Consider the following 20,173-nt stretch of genomic DNA (forward strand, 5'->3'; position numbering starts at 1 on the left):
GGCAAGGGGGATGAGGAGTGAAGGGGGAAGATGCTCACGAAGAAAATGAATTTTCTGAGGGTAGTACAGTTCCATTGCTAAATTTTTCCTCTTTTTGACGTTTGTTCCTAGAAAATGTAAAAGTGGAACGTGATTGGGCACAACACCCAACTAGCACAACAGCTTCTATAAATTGAAATCTCGCAGGATCTACTTTTTATACGGCTTGTATTGAGCTTGCTTCAGAATTTAACTGCTTATAGAAGTTCGGACTTGTTTAAAAACTTCTAATAAGTTGTTCAAATACTGTTAAAGAAACTTAATGAATTTATAGAAGCTTTACAAAAATTACCAAGTTTGTATTTGATTTTTGGTTTTGATATTAAATAATCTAGCTCAGACACTTTTTGGTTTTGACTTTGAATAATTTAGCTCGGACATATTTTTGCTATTTGAACTGATTAAGTTTTTGATTTCATTAATGAATATACTAGGATGGCCGAGTGGGTAGAGTGCCCAAGTAACAATTTTACTTGCATAAGGTTCATTTTGTTCGATTCGACAAGCTATAGTTTGTATAGGTTTAGTTTAAGGCTTACCTACGCGAGTCATCCATTTTGGAAAGAAAGGAGGTCTCCTTAAGGCTATCTAGAAGTGTTAAGAAGAAGCCTTGTAAATATCAGTTAAAGAAGACCTTTATAAGACCTGTTTGAACCGTTCTAAAGAAGCCTTGTATTTTCAAGTGACAGAAGGCCTCTATAACACCTGTTCAAAGATGTTGTTGTAAGTATGCAATGTTTAAACCTGTAAGTATGCAAAGTTTTTCCTGCCAGACATGCAATGTTTGTAACGCATTAGAAAAAAACATTGCATTTCAATTAGCTCTCAATTTTCCACTCATCTTTAACATTCGAGGATGGTCTACTGGTAAGGTGCTGGCTTGGTATGCAGAGGTACGTGGGATCGATTCCTGGCCGGGCCATGTGATGAAAATAAAAAATGTGTTCTTTTTCAATTAAAATAACATTCTCATCATTTCAGAACAACAGAAAAAGCAGTGGAATTTCCAAAAAAGGAAAGGAAACAAAATAGGAAAAAATTAAAATAAATAAAATAATATGCAGAAAATGCAAAACAGAAAAAATCAAAATTAAATTAAAAAAAATGAAATTAAATTCAATAAATTCTGTTTTGTTATGCATAAATTTAACATTTTCTACAACACCTTCAACAACTTCTATAAGGCCTTATTATAACATCCTACGCAAGTAATCCGGTTTGTGCATTAGATAAACCCTCTGCAGGAAGACCTCCGTAAGGCCATTTTAAGCTGTTTGTCACAAGCTATTAGCTTGTAGATTACCTGTGAAGGAAAGTCCTATGCAATTTCGGTAAAATGCGCCAAAATGATTTGCATAAGACCTGTCCTTCTTGTTATGAAAGCCAAAAAATAGCTTGCATTGACCCTTATGAAAGCTAAATTGTTACTTGGGTGGTGGACTACGACCAAGCAGATACGAAGTTCGATTCCTGGGTGCTGTAAAAAAATAATACCTATACTTTTAAAATTATTATTAATAGATATACTAAAAACTAATAGAATGTTATATATAATATCAGATCAAAAGATAAAATTCATGATTTAAAACCATTTAAAAAAGAACTCTTTTTTGTTTTTGTAATTTTTTTTTTAAATTTCGATAAGACATGTATTAAAGAGCTATACAAGCTCTTCCGAAGCTATCTGTCAAATCTCAAAGCTTCTGTAGAGCTTCGGTAAAGCTTCGTTTAAAATCCTTATAGAGGGTCAAACTTGTATTACGTTCTCCTTTTTCCATGCCCAACAACCTTACTAAAGCTTAAAAGAAGCTGAAATGTAGCTTTTGTAATACCTTAACCGAAGCTGAAATGTTAGTTGGGCAGTGTGTAGCCACCGCATGTGATTTTTCAATCGATTGAAAAATCACTGTGTAGCCAGGCAATTAAGATTCGATTGAGATTTAATAGGTGTTTTTTATTACCACCGGTCTTAACTGGACAAAAAAAACGCCTTGGGGCTTAACCTGAAATCTTGGCAGCACTGTATATTGAATGTTCCGAAAACAGCAGACACAACAAAAATTTATGTCGAATTCCTTTCAATTGAAAAATCGAATTTTCGGCGATCTCGAAGCGAATTTTTTCTGAAAATCATGTTCCATAGAAAAAAAATTCGCCTCAAACGAAGCAGAATTCGAATTTTTTTTAATTCTTCTTTTTTGAGAGATTTACACGGATTTGCACACACACTTGGAACATTTGACATTTCTCAAACGTCAAGCTGAAAGTTTTCTTCGTGTTGTTTGTTTATTTGAGAACACCAACTTCAAATAAAGAGTAAATTTTAATTGAATATCGTATTTTTATTGCGGAAAAATATGAAATAAATAAAAAAAAAACAATGTGCGATCAAAATATATTTTTTCCTGGCATAGTTCTTGTGAAAAAGTCAAATTACTGTGACTTTTCTTCTCGTAATTGTCGTCAGAAAATTTTTTCTCTGTAAAACCACAGCATACGGCGAAAATAATAACCTTCTACTTCATCTTCACTCAGATCTTAATAATAACTGCAATTTCCCTTTGATTCTGATTAAAATAAATCTATATTACCGAAGTATGAAGAACACTCTCGGAGCCGAGGCATTAGCAGCTCATTTTAAAACTCTTCTGTCAGCTGACGAGAATCTTCTTACCTTTGATTACGCATTGCCTGATGTAGCAGTTAGTGAACTGGATATATCTATTACCTTTTCGGAACTTGAAAAAACGCTCCATAAAATGAAAAACAATAAGGCTCCGGGCATAGACGGTATACCGGTGGAATTTTTCAAAAATAGTACCGTGGAATTCAAAAATTATCTTCTGATATTTTTTAACAGGATGTATGAGGATGCTTGTGTTCCAAGTAGTTTTAGTAAGGCTGTGATTTTCGCAATTTTTAAGAAAGGCGATGCAAATTCCGCAGAAAACTATAGGGGTATTTCGATTTTAAACACAGTTAGAAAAATTTTTTCTTCAATTTTATATGAAAGGCTAACAAAATGGGTTAAATATGTTCCAAGCAGGTTTCCGTGCGGGTTTTTCGACTATGGATCATATTTTCAGCCTTTCGAGTATAGCCAGAAAATTTATTGGGAGGAAAAAGAAGTTATACACTTGCTTCGTAGATTTTAAAGCTGCCTTTGACAAGGTGAATAGGCAAGCCTTAATTTATAAACTATCATGTCTGGGTATATCGCGAAAGTTTCTGTTGATGTATTCTAATTTTATTGCATCTTAAAATGCAAAGGTATGGGACGGTAGTGAGTTCTCTGATTGGTTTGAAACTACAGCAGGTGTACCTCAAGGGTGTATCCTCAGTCCGTTGCTGTTCGCCTTGTTTATTGATGAAATATGCGACCTTCTTCCTGGTGGAGTACTTTTTTCCAATATATTAGTGAAAGTTTTGTTATACGCCGATGATTTGGTTATGCTCGCCGACAATCCAGCTTCGCTTCAAATGCAAGTAAACAAACTTCAGTCATTTTGTCTTACTTGGGGTCTTCAGATTAACATACAAAAAACTAAAGTACTAATATTTGAGGCTAGGCAAAGTAGGAGACGTCCGGAAGAAAATTGGTGCCTTAACAATGAAAGAATTGAGGTTGTTCAGGAGTTTAAGTATCTGGGAGTTTTGTTGACACATAACCTAAACTTTACTAAGCATTCTATCGCCAAATGCAAAGAAGCCAAATTAGCATTAAACATGATGTGGCCGAAATTTTTTTCTAACCAAAACGTTGATTTAGCTTCTAAGTATCGTGTATTTAACGCAACAGTTAATGCCTCCATGTCGTATGGTGTGCAAGTTTTTGGTTATATACCCTTTGAATCTTTTGAAAGCCTTCATAGGCATTTCTTCAAGCGCTTGTTCCGGTTACCAAATTCAACACCTAATTACGCCATATATGTGGAGTCAGGCATAACACCTATTTATATCCAAAGTTTAAAAGCTAATGCGGACTTCATTGTTAAGATTATGAGAAGAAGCGATAGGTGTCTTCACAAAACAATTTTGAAAAACCTCCTACATACTAATGCTTCTCCTTTCAAGGAATGGAAGGAACTTGCATTTAACCATGATACCACTCTAACTCTATCAGATTCAAATATTAATGATTGGGAGGATCAGTTCGCGAATGTGATTGCAAAAGTTGACAGTAAAATGTTCAGCGCAAATCTATCAAGAGCCACGTCTTCTACTGCAAGAAATATCTACAGACATTTAAATCACAGTCTCGTTTCAGATTCCAATTATTTTAGAAGTGAGTTTACTGCAGAAATTATTAGTGTAATTTTTAGAACCAGAGTTGAAATCTTAAACTTAAATTTTATACCGCACCGTAACGATCTGTCGCAGGTTTGTAATTTATGTAATAGAAGAGACACAGAAGATATTAATCACTTCTTGGCGGTATGTCCAATTTTACAGGAAATACGCCGGTTATATTTCCAAGAAAGTTTTTTATCGCTTCAACAACTTTATGAAATTTTAAATGGTGAAGCTGGTTGGCTTAATCTTTATAAATATTGCCAACATGCTCTAACGTACCGTAACAGTTTTTAACACTAAATCCTATAGTTATTGTGGTTTAAAATTATTTTATTAAATGTTGCAAATCTACATCAAATGTACAATGGTATTTAAAGTCATTAAATTTTCGAATTTCATATTATTTTATTTTAAACTTTATTTTTCTCTTTCATTTGTTTTTCAAATCAATAATAAAATTAAATTTTTTCTTACTGCAAATTAGCAAATTTGTTATTAAGTTAGAATTATGTTTAGCTTCTTTAAATTTACAAAGACCATTTTTGAAATTAATTCTTATTTATAATTTTCGTTGATATAATTTTATACTTATTTATATTTTATACCTTCTATTTATTTCTTTAACTCAAACGAAATGTTAAATCAGGCAGACGGCAAGATAGCCATGTCCTTATTCTTAGGAAAAAACTTTGTAAATATTGTTGATGAAATAAAGAATTTATCTAATCTAATCTATCTAATCTCTACCGAAGAAAATAAACAAAATTATTGATCAAAGGAATCTCTGGTTTTATTTGCAGAAATTGTTTTGGTTTCAGCTTGACGTTTGTGTAAAAATTGTTGTCAAATGACACACATACAATCGCAAAAAGAATTCGGTCTGTTTTCATGTTCCTTTTTAACACCAAAAATTCGATTTTTTTGAGGCGATTCAAAAAATTGAAAGGAATTCGACATTAGAGTTGTCATATTTTTCGCTTTCGTCATTTTCTTGTATTTTTCATATATGTTTTACAAAGAGATACAAAAATGTATGCTAGCAAAACTATTTTAATACATTTTGTCCTTCCAAACGTGAGTTTTCACGTTTTTAAACAAATTCTAAACAATTTATGAAAAAATTTGTTTGGTAGCACAGATTTAAAACTCTTCAAAAAGTTAAGCCCAGAGAAATCTCCGGGCCAGAGATACCCAAAGGAGATGGGAAACTTTCGTACGTTTTACCCCCCAAAACCCATTTGTTTATTTCGTGTTGTTGTAATCTCTCTTGTATTCGTGAATAAATGTGAAAAACAGACATAGTGTAGCCACGGTGTTTTTACGCACACCTAAGCAAAAATGTACGATTTTTCACGCATACTTAGCCAAAAATGTCTATTTTTTCACGCATACTTATCCAAAAATGTCTAAAGCAGCTTGTAGGCAAACCTTGGAGGATATAATAGGTGTGTTTTTTATTACCACCGGTCTTAACTGGACAAAAAAAACGCCTCGGGGCTTAACCTGAAATCTTGGCAGCACTGTATATTGAATGTTCCGAAAACAGCAGACACAACAAAAATTTAGAGTTGTCATATTTTTCGCTTTCGTCATTTTCTTGTATTTTTCATGTATGTTTTACAAAGAGATACAAAAATGTATGCTAGCAAAACTGTTTTAATACATTTTGTCCTTCCAAACATGAGCTTTCACGTTTTTAAACAAATTCTAAACAATTTATGAAAAAATGAGTTTGGTAGCACAGATTTAAAACTCTTCAAAAAGTTAAGCCCAGAGAAATCTCCGGGCTAAACAACTAAGCCCAAGGGGCTAAGGTGTTGTTGTATTTAACATGTAAATTGCTTAGCCCAGACTGCGTTTTTTTTGTCCAGTTAAGACCGGTTGTAATAAAAAACACACCTAATATATGGAGTGCTTGTGCTGTTAGTTCCGTGAAGCTTTTATAGAGGGCTCTAGTTTCTTTAAGTTTTTCGATGAGTGCATGCCTCCATTTTATTTTCATTTGATGGCTGTCATCAACAAGAGTGTTTATTTACAGCTGCGGAACCGGACTCGCACTGAAAAACGAAGGCAGCGACCCCTATCCATGCATATGGCGTTACAATGTATTAGGTATAGGAACAAGCACTCCATATCCATATATTAGGTGTGTTTTTTTGTTTATCTATATAGATTTTGTGCAAAAAAACGACATCGAGATTTTTTAAATCCGTGCAAATCTTTGGCAGCACTGAACATTAATTAGACAGCTGTCTGTCAAAAAGTTTGCTTTTGCTTTTTTATTTTAAAAATTAAAATTTAATAAAACAAAGAGAAAGAAACAAACAAAAAAATTCGTAGAATTGTTCCTGGTTTGTCGATTGTCATGTTCCTCTAGCTGTGTTAGGTTCCATTCCAAACTACCACCAGGAATTCTACCACATGGTTTGCCCATTGTAAAGGAAGTTGCATCAGCCATAACACCACTTGAACACAAAAAAGAAGGGCTCTATCTGAGAATGTCGACATCTACACAGACTACATTGGAGGTGGTGATAATGAAGAGTCAAACGATGGGAGGACAAATGCTAGGTTGTCGTTGAATCGAGCTTTCTATGAAGACCCATAGTCTAAGAATCGATGCATCACTTCAATGGATTGGTCAACACATTTTCCTGAACTGGTTGTTGCTTCATATCACAAAAATGAGGTTTGCATTTGTATTGTATCGTACGATTCTACCTAAAACCCATTAAATAACTTCCCTAGGAGAGTCCCAATGAACCAGATGGTGTTGTGGTGTTGTAATGGTCTGGAACACAAAATATAAAAAACAAGCACCCGAAGATGTATTCCATTGTCAGAGTGCCGTTATGTCAACATGCTTTACTAAATTCAATTCAATGAATGAATGTCCAGAGGACACCACAAGATACGAACCCAGTGTACTGTTTGCAAATGGTTGGCACACACAATGTGATATCGATCTCATCCGATGGCAAGCTTTGCTCTTGGAGTTTGGATATGTTGTCGATGCCGCAAGATACACTGGAATTGCAGCAACGGCAATCGAAGCCAATTGCTATCACTTGCATGTTCTTTTCATCGAATGAGATTAACAATCTAGCAATGGCAATGTTTATTCTGGTAAGAGTTTGTTGTGATTTACCATTTGCTTAAAACAAATTGTTGTTTCTAAAAGCTTATCGACATGGAATACGTTCGGGTGTGTCTGAAGTCTATGAGAAGCATTTTGCGTCCAGTGACGGGAATATCAACTCATCTAAATCAATCTACACCAGATTTTGGTGATTTGTTCCTTACATCGTCCATTGATTGGACAATTAAGTTATGGAATCTTAAGGTGAATTATGTTCAGTAAGCTCAAAAATCATATTGGTTAAAATGCAAAGCGCTCCTTTTTATTGTTTTCACAAGGTGAATGAGTGCCAAAGTGGATTTTTGTTACTTTTTTGTATACCAACTATCTAAATACGTAATATTAAACATCCAAAACTTGTTGATTCTTTCCAGAACCAAGCCACTCGTTCTTTAAGCCTACTTCATCCCACAACAGCTCCCTGGCCCTGTATAAACAAAAACATTTTCCAGTCATCAAGACGTTTATTTAAGATAAGATGGAGGTTTATGTCTATTAATCCATCTACTTCTGCTTTGCTGCATTATGTTTAATTGGATAAAAAAGCTACTATTGAAATCGACAATCTGGAGAATCGAAGTCAAATCAATTCAGGTATCTAAGTCGCGAACTTTTTGTATTTTCGAATGGTTTAAAATGTTTTTTTTTATTATTTAAACTTTCAGGAATGCTGTGATTAATAACCAGGCTAATCATAATTTGCATAATGAAGAACTCTTGTCTAGAGGAGCTATACGCATGTGGCACAATGAGTTGAATGAGATAAAATTTATTAATTTTGTTTTGTTTTTAATTGAACCAATATTGTTTTAACTTTTTGATTGTATATTAAATATTTATGCAAAGTGAAACGAATTTGTTTAACAACAGTTGGAATATAAAGTAAAATTTGTTCAATTGTACTTAATCTATTGAATCATCTCTCATATAGACTCAATTTACTTATTATGTTTTAACAGTAATTTTTTTCAATCAAGCCTTACACCCAAACTTATAATCCCTAAAAAGAATAAAAACTTAAATTACTTAGTGATCACATGAAATGATTTTCTATCTTAATTGTGGCGAATGATAAAAAAAAATTAGCATTAGCTTTTAGTTTCATAAACTGGACGGCGGGAGGTGATTGAGACTTTGGTAGGAGCAGTGGTTGTGGTGGTTGATGTGACTGTGACTGGGATTGTGATGTGGTTACAATTTTATTCTGCTCCGTGTCGCTTTTCTTCTTCTTTCTTGTTGATTTTTCCTCGGCATTAGCTTCATCTAAGGGCGTAGATTTCTTTAGTAGTAGGAAGGCATATCATCCCCTTTCTGCGTTAACCACGTTTATCAGCAAAGCAGTTTTTTTCATCTCTTAAAATGAACCAAACATAAGGAATTAACTAGCGAAACTAGAATTATATTTCAAACATATTAATCAGATATTAATTGAGTCATTTTCAACAAAACACTTTCGTATCTAGTTTTATTGAAAGTTTTCCAGCTCTCTTTAGAAGAACACAAAATATTAAATAAACTTTAACCTATTGCAGAAATTCGTAAAATCTTGTATTCACTCGCCAGAGTGAATATTTGAGTTCTGCTTCAACTTGGAGTTGGTTATGAGACTTTTGTTGTATACCTAGCAAGCAACAAAACAAACAAAAAAGAAACAGTTCTGAGATTATGCAGTGACGCGCGCACAAATTTGTTTATTTAATTTTCATATCGGATTGGAAACTGGTCAAATAAATCTTAATGAGAAAAAGCAAAACGGATTACGTTTCGGGGAAGAAAATATAAAACAAAATCTCCCGCCTTTGTAAGGACTCCCACAGCTGGATCAAGAATGCTAGCTTGCAAATATGTTTTTTTGTTTATCCATGTGTATTGGAATTCAATTTTGGTTTATTGAACTTGCTATTTACAATTGACTTAAAATAACTTATTTCTAAGATACATTGATAGTTACAAAATTTTGTTGGCACAAAGGGAGCCTAACGTTAAATAATGAACAAAGTTATAAAATATAATACATGGATTAACTTAATCTAAAAAGTCGGCTGTATAGGTTGTGCTCGGGGGTGTTCAGACCCATTATGTCCAGTTGTAGGGTTGGTTGAGTTGGGTTGGGAATCCATGTGTATTGCCTTAATTCCTTCCTAGCTGTTAAGGAGGGGAAAGTAATTGCGAAGAAAATTCATGCAGATATCATTTTCTCGGGATCTCGATGGAGGCCTTAGAGACATTTGTAGAAGACATTTCGTACAGAAACAGGACGACATCAATGCAGGCAGAGTACATCTGAAGAAGGAATAAGGAATATATCGAACCAATAAAGGAGAATAAATAAAAAAATTACCTGTAACCAATTGGGGACCTAAATGATGCCCTCAAACAATTACCATAACGTTCTTTAAAATATTTCTTATACATCAACTTTCAAGATACCATTGTTTCTACACTTCACTTTACATGCACATGTCGACACCATCATTTGCACAGGCAGTGAAGTGATCTTCTTCTAAGATGGCTTTTCTCATCAACGGGTCTTGGTTCTGATACCATTTACATAAAGTGAGGGAGATTTTAGGGAGTTGAAGGATTTGGGTATTGAATGAGCTGCAATGCAATGTTAGGATTGTCTTGCTTGTTGCTGTCTGCTGTTTGGGATGAAAAGTATTTCTTGAAGGAATATTTTTCGGGAGGTATGTTTGTATTTGCTTTTCTTCGCAGCGCACAGACATGACGTGTATCTTTTTAAAAAGTTATAAGTTTTTGTGGTGGGCATAATGAGGCGATTGATTAACAAGAGCTTTGTTATCATTTAACCATGTTTATCGTCAAAGAATAGATGTTTTCGCAAACGAGCTGGCATTCCGAGAGCATTTACATTACATTTGGCTGTAAGGTTTGAAGGTACCGACATGTATAAGAAACAAGCGCACAGTACACAGAATTCTTCTTTTGTGAAATAATTCCTAGAAAAAAGATAAATATGCTATCTCATTGTAAGAATAAATTGATATACTTTCCATCTGCTTTTCAGGTTTTTTCTTTGGTTTTGTGGAAGATATCGCACTCTTGCAAATACGTGAATCCTAAAATAATTAAATTAAATTTAAAAAACAAAGTTTATGGTACAATTTTTATCTTTTTCCAAATATATGCTTGTACCTACTTACATTGATTTGTGTTGTTTGTTATTCCTAATTGAATTCAATTTTAAATATTATATTTTTTTGTCATATATCTGTCACCTGCAGCTGTCGTTTAATGGAATCTGACATTTAATAAGTGTAATGCACCTTGGCAGTACTGTTTTCTATCGAGAGAAAGTAAAATCTGGATAATTATCTGGATTTTTCAAAAATCTATACAGATAAAGTTTTTGTTGTTTTTAACACGTAAATTGTTTTGTTTTCAAAAATCTCGATGTCGTTTTTTTGGACAAAATCTATATAGATAAACAAAAAAACACACCTATTAGCAAAAATAGGCTATGGTATTATTTACACCTATGATACATGATTTCAAGGTATTTTTTAATGCTGATTCCAAAAAATCTAAAATTAAGACAATCTGACGTCTCTGAAAAAAGTTATACCTGTTTTTCATTTGTCAACTCATATTATTATAACATTTGCAAACTTACTGCCGAAAAACCCTTAAAAGTTATGGTAGATGAACCAAATTTTGCATGAAGATTTTAGAATCCATCATTTTTAAAAATCAAAACAATCCATTACAAAAAATATATATACCTACGAAATAATGGTATTTTTTGATGGAGGGGCAAATTTTAGGATATGCCCTAAGAAGATTTTTGTTCATCTTAGGAATAAGTGCTAATAGGCTAATTTTTTCATTTTAATCTTTGTTTGGATATTCTTTAACTACCCTCAAAAATCTAAAAAAAATCTCATGTCCGCAAGTCCTAATATTCTTGGTTTGAAAATAAGGTGCAGATTTTAAAAGATTGAAAAACTTCACTTCAGATATGTGTGTCAGATCAACATGAATAAGGTGCATTACTTTTCAGGGATGGTCAGGTTGACTTGTTTGTGAGTTTTGTTGGAAAAAGTGTTAAAAAATACCTTTAAATCATGTCGCTTATGTTGGTATACATACAAAAATTTAAACTTTTCTTATTAATTTTTTAAAATCTGCACCTTATTTTCAAACCAAGAATATTAGGACTTGCGGACATGAGATTTTTTTTAGATTTTTGAGGGTAGTTAAAGAATATCCAAACAAAGATTAAAATGAAAAAATTAGCCTATTAGCACTTATTCCTAAGATGAACAAAAATCTTCTTAGGGCATATCCTAAAATTTGCCCCTCCATCAAAAAATACCATTATTTCGTAGGTATATATATTTTTTGTAATGGATTGTTTTGATTTTTAATAATGATGGATTCTAAAATCTTCATGCAAAATTTGGTTCATCTACCATAACTTTTAAGGGTTTTTCGGCAGTAAGTTTGCAAATGTTATAATAATATGAGTTGACAAATGAAAAACAGGTATAACTTTTTTCAAAGACGTCAGATTGTCTTGATTTTAGATTTTTTGGAATCAGCATTAAAAAATACCTTGAAATCATGTATCATATGTGTATATAATACCATAGCCTATTTTTGCTAATTTTGAAAATCTCCATTTCGCGATTTGACCTTGAAATCGCGACAAGCGGACATGAGATTTTTCTAGACTTTTGAGATATGTTATAGAATGGCAAAAGGAAGATATTGAGCAAAAAAAATTTCTACTAACATTCATTCCGAGGTTAAACCCTTATTTGACTGGATTATGGAAATTCTTATTTCATCAGAAAACTTTGCTACCCTTGATTGAGAGTGTTTTTTAAAAGAGTTTAATTTTTCTACGTAAAATATTTATAAATACAACAATAATGGCTTTTTTAAACAAAACTTGTATGTTCCTTGTCGTTATGGTAGTTTGTTCACTTGCAATTGACACTGTTGAGGCACAATACTATCTTCCACCTTGCAACGAAGTTTGCAACCAGGTCCCCCGGTTTTGGGATTCCTGTTGCCGTGAGTGGGGATATGAAGGCGCCTCCCACTGCAATGATGGGAAAATAAGATGTCATTTCTAGTTTAAAAGTTAAACGAATAAAAATCCTATTTGGGAATGGGGAATAAATACAATTTCTCTTGGGTGCATTAAAATGAATTGTTTTAATTAAAAATTAAATAATTTTTAGCTAGGTTCAGGAGCGTACCTACTTACCCTGGGGTTAGCTGGCCGCACCTCGCACGGCAGATTATGTGAGGAAGAAACTTGTACGAAGTGAAAAGCTCAAATTTTCACTCAGTTTTCTAATTTTTAACTAAGATACTTATCTAATGGACGTTGAAACACCGGGAATAAATGAATTTCAAACAAGAGGAACCTTTTTGGCTACTGCATTGTTGGCTAACCACATAATAGTTGGGGCATTGTATCTTAATTGGGCCATAAACAAAATAAAGTGTTTTGGTTCGAAAAACTTAATTACAAATTCAAATTACTTCAATTTTAAAACCAATGCCAGACAGCGCATGCAGGTGATCTTTTGAGGGCTTTTCTAAACAGATGGCATTGAACAGCTACTGCAGAACGAAAGTTTCCGTTTTGTCATTTTCGTATGGAATTTTTCTTTTCGCATCAGCACGTTCTAGCCCTCTTGCCTACAAACTCATTGGTTAAGCGATTGAAAAATCACTGTGTAGCTATAGGCACCTTATACTTTAAAGATTGTGTGTAATATCAAATAAAAGCACAAAATTTAATAAATAAATAATTAAATCTTACATAATATTCCATAACAACAATTTATAGCTTATAAATTTCATATTTTGTGTTATATCAAAAAGTAGTTACCTTTTGGTTCTTGTGGCAAAAAAAAGTGAAATTTGGTTGACCCAGTGCTATTTTTGAGCCAAAGACTTACTTAAAATTAAGATATCTAGGAAAATAAAAGAGATATTGGAAAGATTTAAAGAATTTTTGAAAGTAGTAAACCAGTTTTTACTGACACCGTTAGAAATGTCTTTGTAATTAACTACCTCACATAACAAAATAACCTTGAAAACAGTCAAAATGACGTTTTGTTGCCATTTTATAACGGTAATATCTTAAGAACGGAGGTCAATCAAACTTTTCTGACTTTCGAATTCAGCACCCTAAAACCTACAGAAAAGTATATTTTGGTTCTTTTTGCAAAAACCTTGTTGACCAGTGTAATTGGGTTAGAAATTTTAAAAAATAATTACTTTTTAACTAGATCCACTTTCAAACCGATTATTTTGCCACAATATTAAAAGCAGAAAAACAATCACGCTTTTCTGTCGATTTTGACAACAACCAAAAGTTCAATTATGTGTACAAAATCTGTATAGCCTTATTACAGTGACACTTTTAAGCGCTCTATTTGACAAACGTCAGGAAAAGTAAAAAAGCCGCCATCTGTCACGTTTTCAGACATAGGCTCCAGTTGTTATTACCATGTTGAAAGGAGAGATTCTGGGAACCCAGTCAAAAAACCAATAGCATACACTTTTCCAATACGATCGTGAAGTTAGAAGAAATGTTGACCAAACAATTTCTGGTATAAGTTGGCCTCAGAAATAAAAGAATTCAAATTTCTAAGATCAACCCGGAAACCCCCATAGGCGGATTACTAGTGTGATTTCTTTTGCATTCTATTACAAAAATAATAATTTTTTTTTTTAGTTCAAGGATAATTTTAAGAGGTTTAAATCTATCTCTCTCTCTCTCTCTCACTGCCAAAGAATACAAATGATTGCAAAGGAAAGGAAGGACTTCCAAGGAATACGAAGACTGCTAAAAGAATGCAAAGACTACATGCATTCCCAAAAGACTGCATTCATTTGAATGCAGTCAAATGAACGGTTATCAAATATAAGTCAACGAATGCAATCTTTTTATTCAATTATGTAACTGAATTTTAAATACTGCATTCACAAAACACAAAAGATTGCATTCTTTTACAACCCAGGTTTAGAATCACACCAGAAGTATATTTAGGGAACGGGTCGTTATTCTGTATTCCAAAATTCTGTATGACCAAAATTCTGTACCTAAAGAAAAAATTCTGTATGAACATAATTCTGTATTCCATTATTCTGCTTTTCTATTATTCTGTATTTCAAAATTCTGTAAATCCAAAATTCTGTTTTTCAAAATTCTGCAAATTCAATATTCTGCTTTTAAAAATTCTGCAATTCTAAATCTCTACATTATAACATGTCCCTCAAGTAAGCAGAGCAAGTACCCCGAAATTATATCAAGTGCTCCCCTACTTTTGGAAAAACTTAATGTTCTGCAAACTCGATTTAAAGTTAGCAGAGCAATAACCAGAAAATGTCTTAAACTGTTAGTAAAAAATTCAGGTTTGGTATAATATTTAGGTGCCAAACAAAAATTTAAAAAAAAAAAATTTTTACAAAAATAATTTTTTTTTTCTGTGATTTTCGAAAAAAAAATTTTTTCAAATTGTCTGGAATAATTAAGTGCTTAACTAATTTGAGTTAAGTACCCAATTTTTGAAAAAAATTTCCGAGATTTTCCATTAAAAAACAAATATTTTCATTTTCCATACAAATTCATGTTCTACTAACTTGAATTTGTTTTTTTTTTTTTCAAAAAATTATACTTTTTCGAAAAAATTGGACATAAATAATTGAATGTTCGACTAATTTGAATTAAGCGTTCCATTTTCCGAAAAATTTTACGAGATTTTTCATTAAAAAAAATATTTTCATTTTCCATGTTTTTTTTTTTAAGTTGATCTCTCTTCGTTATTAAACACAATTTATCCTTTCCTTTATTAGGTTTTAATGATTTAAAGCTGAAACACAATCACGCTATGCCGTCGATTTTGACAACTGCGAAAAGTTCAACTATAGGAAATCTGTGTAACCTCACACAATGACGCTTTTCTTACGTACGATTTTTTTGACAAACGTAAGGAAACGTAAGAAAGCGAGCAAAAGTTCAACCAGACTGAACTTTTGCTCGTTTTCTGACATTTAACAGACATAGTTACAGTCACCCACATTATTATTGCGCCAGATGTGAATAAAAAAAAATAAAGTATTGTAAAACTATGTGTGTTTTTTAATTTCTCTATATGGATTTTGCACAAAAAAAACGACATCGAGATATTTTAAATCAAAATAATTTACGTATTAAAAACAAAAAAAATTTAATGATGTTTTAGACTGAGTTTTATTGTTAAAAACAATATATTTTGATTGGTTTTGTTTTTATAACTATAGGATTAAAGAATAAACAAATTTCTATGCATTTTTGAAACACATTAATATCCTTTTTCATTTTTCCACAATTAAATCAAGATAAAGACTTGGCCCAATAATTTTGTGAGTGACTGTGTTTTTTTTATTTGACAGCAGATTTTATGTTGCAATCAGCTGTTCAAAGTCAAAGTGACAGAAGCGCGCTTTGAGGATTTCTCAACGTAACGCAACGAAGCGACGCTTTTAATGTTTTCCATTTTTCTGAATTAATTTTATATCACGATTAACTCATAACACTTAACTTAAGCTGTCGAACGCAAACTGCTTCAAGATTCTGCATAGAAAATGTCAAAAATCTGTATTCCAAAATTCTGTAAATGATAAAAGAAAAATTGTTTTGATAATAAAAAAAGTGCGCACTTTTTTCATTATCAAAACAATTTTTCTTTTATCATTTACAGAATTTAGGAGTACAGAATTTTGGAATACAGAATTTTGAAATCCAGAACTTTGTGTTTAGAAAATTTTAGAATACAGAATTTATTATGAATTTACAGAATTTTAAAATAGAGATTTTTGAATTTACAGAATTTTAAAATACAGAATTTTGGAACACAGAATTTTGGAATCCGAATTTTGGCCCATACAGAATTTCGACCCCAACCCTGGTGGTTTTCTCGTGGGTAGAAATCTAGTATAACAGCTAAACATTCGTATCTCCTCGAGCAGAAGATCATGTGTTGATTGTAGTACTTGATATACTCCTCATGAGTAAACTTCCACCTCCCATGGAACAAGGCTAATGTGTTTAAGGATTTACCAAACAAATTCGTTTCTGTAGAACCATTTTAGACGCGTTTATGTTTGTAAAATATCCTTGCTGGCAGTTGTATTATGTAGTTCAAAGTTACATACACTTACAAAGTCGCTATCGAAGATAGCATAGGTTCTAACTTATTTATACCAAAACAACTACTATTTTAGTTTGAAGGTAAAATGTTGTTGTTAAAACCATAAAAATTAATTACATTTCCTGCTCTTAAAAACTTACCAATATTCACTACCTAGGTATAATTATTACTAAAAAAATGTAGTGTTTCAAATCACGGAAAAAATTAATTATTATATAATTTATATAATCAAAATTTAAAACGGTAGCTAGTTTTAGACATATAAAGTAGTAATAGCCCCGTTCCTTTGAAGGTGGTAGTTTACTCACGAGTCACGAGTAGACGATCTATTACATTTACTTCTAGAAGTAGGTACTCAGGCCTTCTGCACGCGTTGATACGAGTCGCATTAATTTCGTTGAAAGTGCGTGTCATTGAAAATCGCTAGTAAACTACTAATAATGCTCTGCCACCTCCCAATAAAGGAACTGGGCTGGAAAAAAAAACACTACTAAATGATGCACTTGAAATTTCCTTTAATTGGGTATTTGATCATAATTTTATCAGAAAATAAAAAAGTTAATTTTTTGTAATAAAAATTCATAAATAAATTTAATAAAAATTAAACTTAATAACTGAATTTTAAGTAAAAGAAAAGTATATGAGCGATGTTTTTGAAAAAAATGCCAAATACCAAATTTAGTCATTATCAAATAATAATTACAAAATTAATATAATTTAGCCAATTTCCACGAAACTTTTTTAAATCAGTAATGACTGATCACAAAATTTCTCAGCAACAAATTAAATGGAAAATTCAAACAAATTTTACTCAAATATATAATTCATTGATTAATTAAAACGTAGTTAATTTTAGTTTAATATTATATTTTAATCTTGCAATCATGATTGTTATTATAAGGTACGAAGCTTAGTTTTCATATAAAAACAATATCAAATCACTACATTCTTCAGAGAACTTAAGTTCCGCTTGATTGGAGTGCTTGCTGTGTTTATTTTCTTGTAACGTGAAATATTGATAAAAAAAATATATAAATGGCTTTTTTAAACAAAACTTGTTTGTTCCTAGCGCTGATGTTAGTTTGTTCTATGGTTATTACCACCACTGAAGCACAATACGCTGTCCCAGCTTGCAACGAAGTTTGCAATCGTATTTATAGAGAGCGGGAATCCTGTTGTCGAGCTCACAACTACAGAGGCTACTCTAATTGCAAAAATGGAATTATGAGATGTCATCATTAGTTTAAAAAACTAAAACTTTAATAATAGCTGCGTTCCTTTGGAAATATTTATCTACTTTTTAGTACTTAAAACTACTTTGAACTACTTTGCTATATTGAAAAAGTAGTTCAAAGCAGCTTTAAGTACTAAAAAGTAGATACATATTTCCAAAGGAACGCAGCTATAGGTCGTTTCAAATCAAAAGTCCTGACTCAGAGTTTATTTTCTCCCTTCCAATAAAATTGAGAAGAAATAAACAAAAAACTCAAATTTATTGGCTCATTGCGACAAATCAACTCAAAAATAACAACAAATCATGCTTGTTTGAATGAAAGAAATGCTAGAGAAAAAAATAAACAAACGAAAATTCTGAATTTGTTTATTAATGATTTCTATGGTGACGACTCCAAAATAATTGAAAAATAAAAATATGATATTTACTGCTTGATTATACAAATGAAAAGATGTGAATAGAATTTTAAGTTATGAATTGCTATCATATAAACTGGACATTACTGGTCCATCTTCACATAGTCCTATAACAATATCTTCGGCAAAGTTACCCCAACTACCTTCAAATGATAAATAATTAAATAATTGTATGTTTTTTTGTATTGTCCTTGGAAATGGAGTGATGCAAGCCCGGGAGACTTGCCTCCGCTTTCTGAGGCTAACCCAGTGAATCTCACAGACGGATCAATTAATTAAAATAGGGATATCAAGAACTGTTCTTCATTATTTTATCGTAGTTTTAGAAAAAGTTCAGCTGCCTCATAAATGCTTCCTTCCAGTAAGCGAATGAGTTTTTTTTATTTTTGCTCAATTTTCCATGGGACTTTTGATTTGAAACGACCTATAATAACTCCCTGATGTGTATTGAAGAAAAAAAAAATGATTCATATAAAAATTAAGTTATTTTGTATTCCATTGCCTTGAATTTATTATTTAGCACACATTTCACTAACCAAAAAAATTCAGCAAGAATTACAACCCACTGATGTTTGTCGGTCAGCCAGTCATCAGATTGGGAGCATTTTTTTGGATAGAAAAAAATAATAACATGGGAATCATGACGATGTGTTGGATGAAGTTAAAAGTTTTAATTTGCGAGTAAAATTTATTTTACATAGCGGCTATATTTTGACGAGGATCGAAATCATTTGGCAACTTGAGGCTAGTACGCTAATTAAACTAAATTTTAGCTCCCATCCAAATTCTTTCAAAAAATCTGCCGAACTAAAATTTATTTGAGAGTTTCAGTCAAGTTGTATGCAGATTGAAACCTAATACGCTGCCACAGCGAAATGGAAATTTTTTTAAGTCTCCAAGTTTAAAAAAGAATATTTTTGGAGAAAGAAAAAATGACACCGATAATTAAATGTGAGCGACAAATGATTGAAAACTTTCCAAATATTCTAGCATGGGTAATAATTTCGTTTATCACGCGTTTCGTTAACTTTTTAACTTATTTTCTGATGTTTTTTCCTTGAATTTTTTTATTTGTATTTTTATTATTTTTACTTTGCTATAATACCCGATGATATTTTTTCGTTAACATGTTCGCTGTTGACTTTAGAAACTTCAAAATTTTTCGTTTCGCAGCAAAACGAAAATGCTTATAAAAAATTCAGAGTATTTTGTCAAAGTCAAAATAAAAAAAAAAAAAACAAAAAAAATTAATTTAAAATCAAGAAAAAACAAGAGAAAATAGTTTTTAACACTAGAAATAAATGAATTAAAAGTGAAAAAACCGTCAATACTGCTGTTGGAATTAAGAAAAATGCCCAGGTATAAAGTATGTGAAAAATGAGTGAAAATTCTCCAATTTTTCCCTTGAGCTGCGTACTGAAAAACGAAATGGTAACGGAGTTATGAAGTTACGCAAAACCGAAGTTACGAAAAACCGAAGTTATGAAAGACCGAAGTTACGAAAAACCGAAGTTATGAACACCAAAGCTATGAAACGTGGTTTTTGGGTTGGCAACCATTGAGGTGAACGATATACGGGAGGAAAGTACCAAAAAGCTAGAGCGTATAGGTTGAGTCAAGTCAAGAAAAAAATTGTATAAATTTTATAAATTGTGTCTATTCCCCTCCGTATCTCAGGCTTAAAACTTTCTTAGCTTGTTTTTGTGCCACTTGTGCCACTTGGCAGTAAATATTCGATTATAAAAATAAATTAAAAAAAAATGTTTGAAAATCAATACCTACAAAATGTTTTTTTTTTTCAAAAGTAGCAGAAAATTTTGTCCAAAAGGCGCTTGGGTAAACTTTGGCACAATTTTTCTTTTTCTTGAGAGGA

General features: G+C 32.0%; 1 protein-coding gene and 1 long non-coding RNA gene across 5 annotated transcripts; one reads left to right on the plus strand and one right to left on the minus strand.

The window, feature by feature from the left end:
- The first annotated feature begins 6,588 nt into the window (after nucleotides 1-6,588).
- Nucleotides 6,589-8,736, plus strand: LOC129910615 (cytoplasmic dynein 1 intermediate chain-like). Of its 4 annotated transcripts, none has more exons than XR_008771528.1 (5): nucleotides 6,589-7,021; nucleotides 7,081-7,458; nucleotides 7,514-7,749; nucleotides 7,846-8,065; nucleotides 8,137-8,736. XR_008771528.1 is itself a non-coding variant. In XM_055988051.1 (5 exons), exons 2-4 carry the CDS (start codon nucleotides 7,219-7,221, stop codon nucleotides 7,865-7,867), a joined length of 438 nt encoding a protein of 145 aa, XP_055844026.1. In that variant the 5' UTR covers nucleotides 6,589-7,021; nucleotides 7,081-7,218; the 3' UTR covers nucleotides 7,868-8,065; nucleotides 8,137-8,499. The 4 variants fall into 4 exon arrangements, 2 of the variants coding, with proteins under 2 accessions (XP_055844026.1, XP_055844025.1); XM_055988051.1 differs by having other exon boundaries at nucleotides 7,514-7,689; nucleotides 8,137-8,499; XM_055988050.1 differs by having other exon boundaries at nucleotides 7,514-7,675; nucleotides 8,137-8,497.
- Nucleotides 8,737-9,458: 722 nt separating this feature from the next.
- Nucleotides 9,459-10,866, minus strand: LOC129910937 (uncharacterized). Its single transcript, XR_008771563.1, has 3 exons — nucleotides 10,636-10,866; nucleotides 9,813-10,551; nucleotides 9,459-9,754 (listed from the first exon to the last, which is right to left on the minus strand). It is a non-coding gene; the product is annotated as an uncharacterized LOC129910937 (long non-coding RNA).
- Nucleotides 10,867-20,173: the final 9,307 nt, after the last annotated feature.

The sequence above is a fragment of the Episyrphus balteatus genome, chromosome 2 (assembly GCF_945859705.1).
Source record: "Episyrphus balteatus chromosome 2, idEpiBalt1.1, whole genome shotgun sequence".
In the NCBI taxonomy this organism is placed as follows: Eukaryota; Metazoa; Arthropoda; class Insecta; order Diptera; family Syrphidae; genus Episyrphus; species Episyrphus balteatus.

Bases quoted from the DNA above. Each gene is read 5' to 3' on its own strand.
- LOC129910615 (XM_055988050.1), top strand. From the start codon at position 7,219: ATGAATGTCCAGAGGACACCACAAGATACGAACCCAGTGTACTGTTTG. The intron at 7,459-7,513 runs GTAAGAGTTTGT...TGTTTCTAAAAG, and splicing joins CAATGGCAATGTTTATTCTG to CTTATCGACATGGAATACGT. The intron at 7,676-7,845 runs GTGAATTATGTT...GATTCTTTCCAG, and splicing joins TTAAGTTATGGAATCTTAAG to AACCAAGCCACTCGTTCTTT.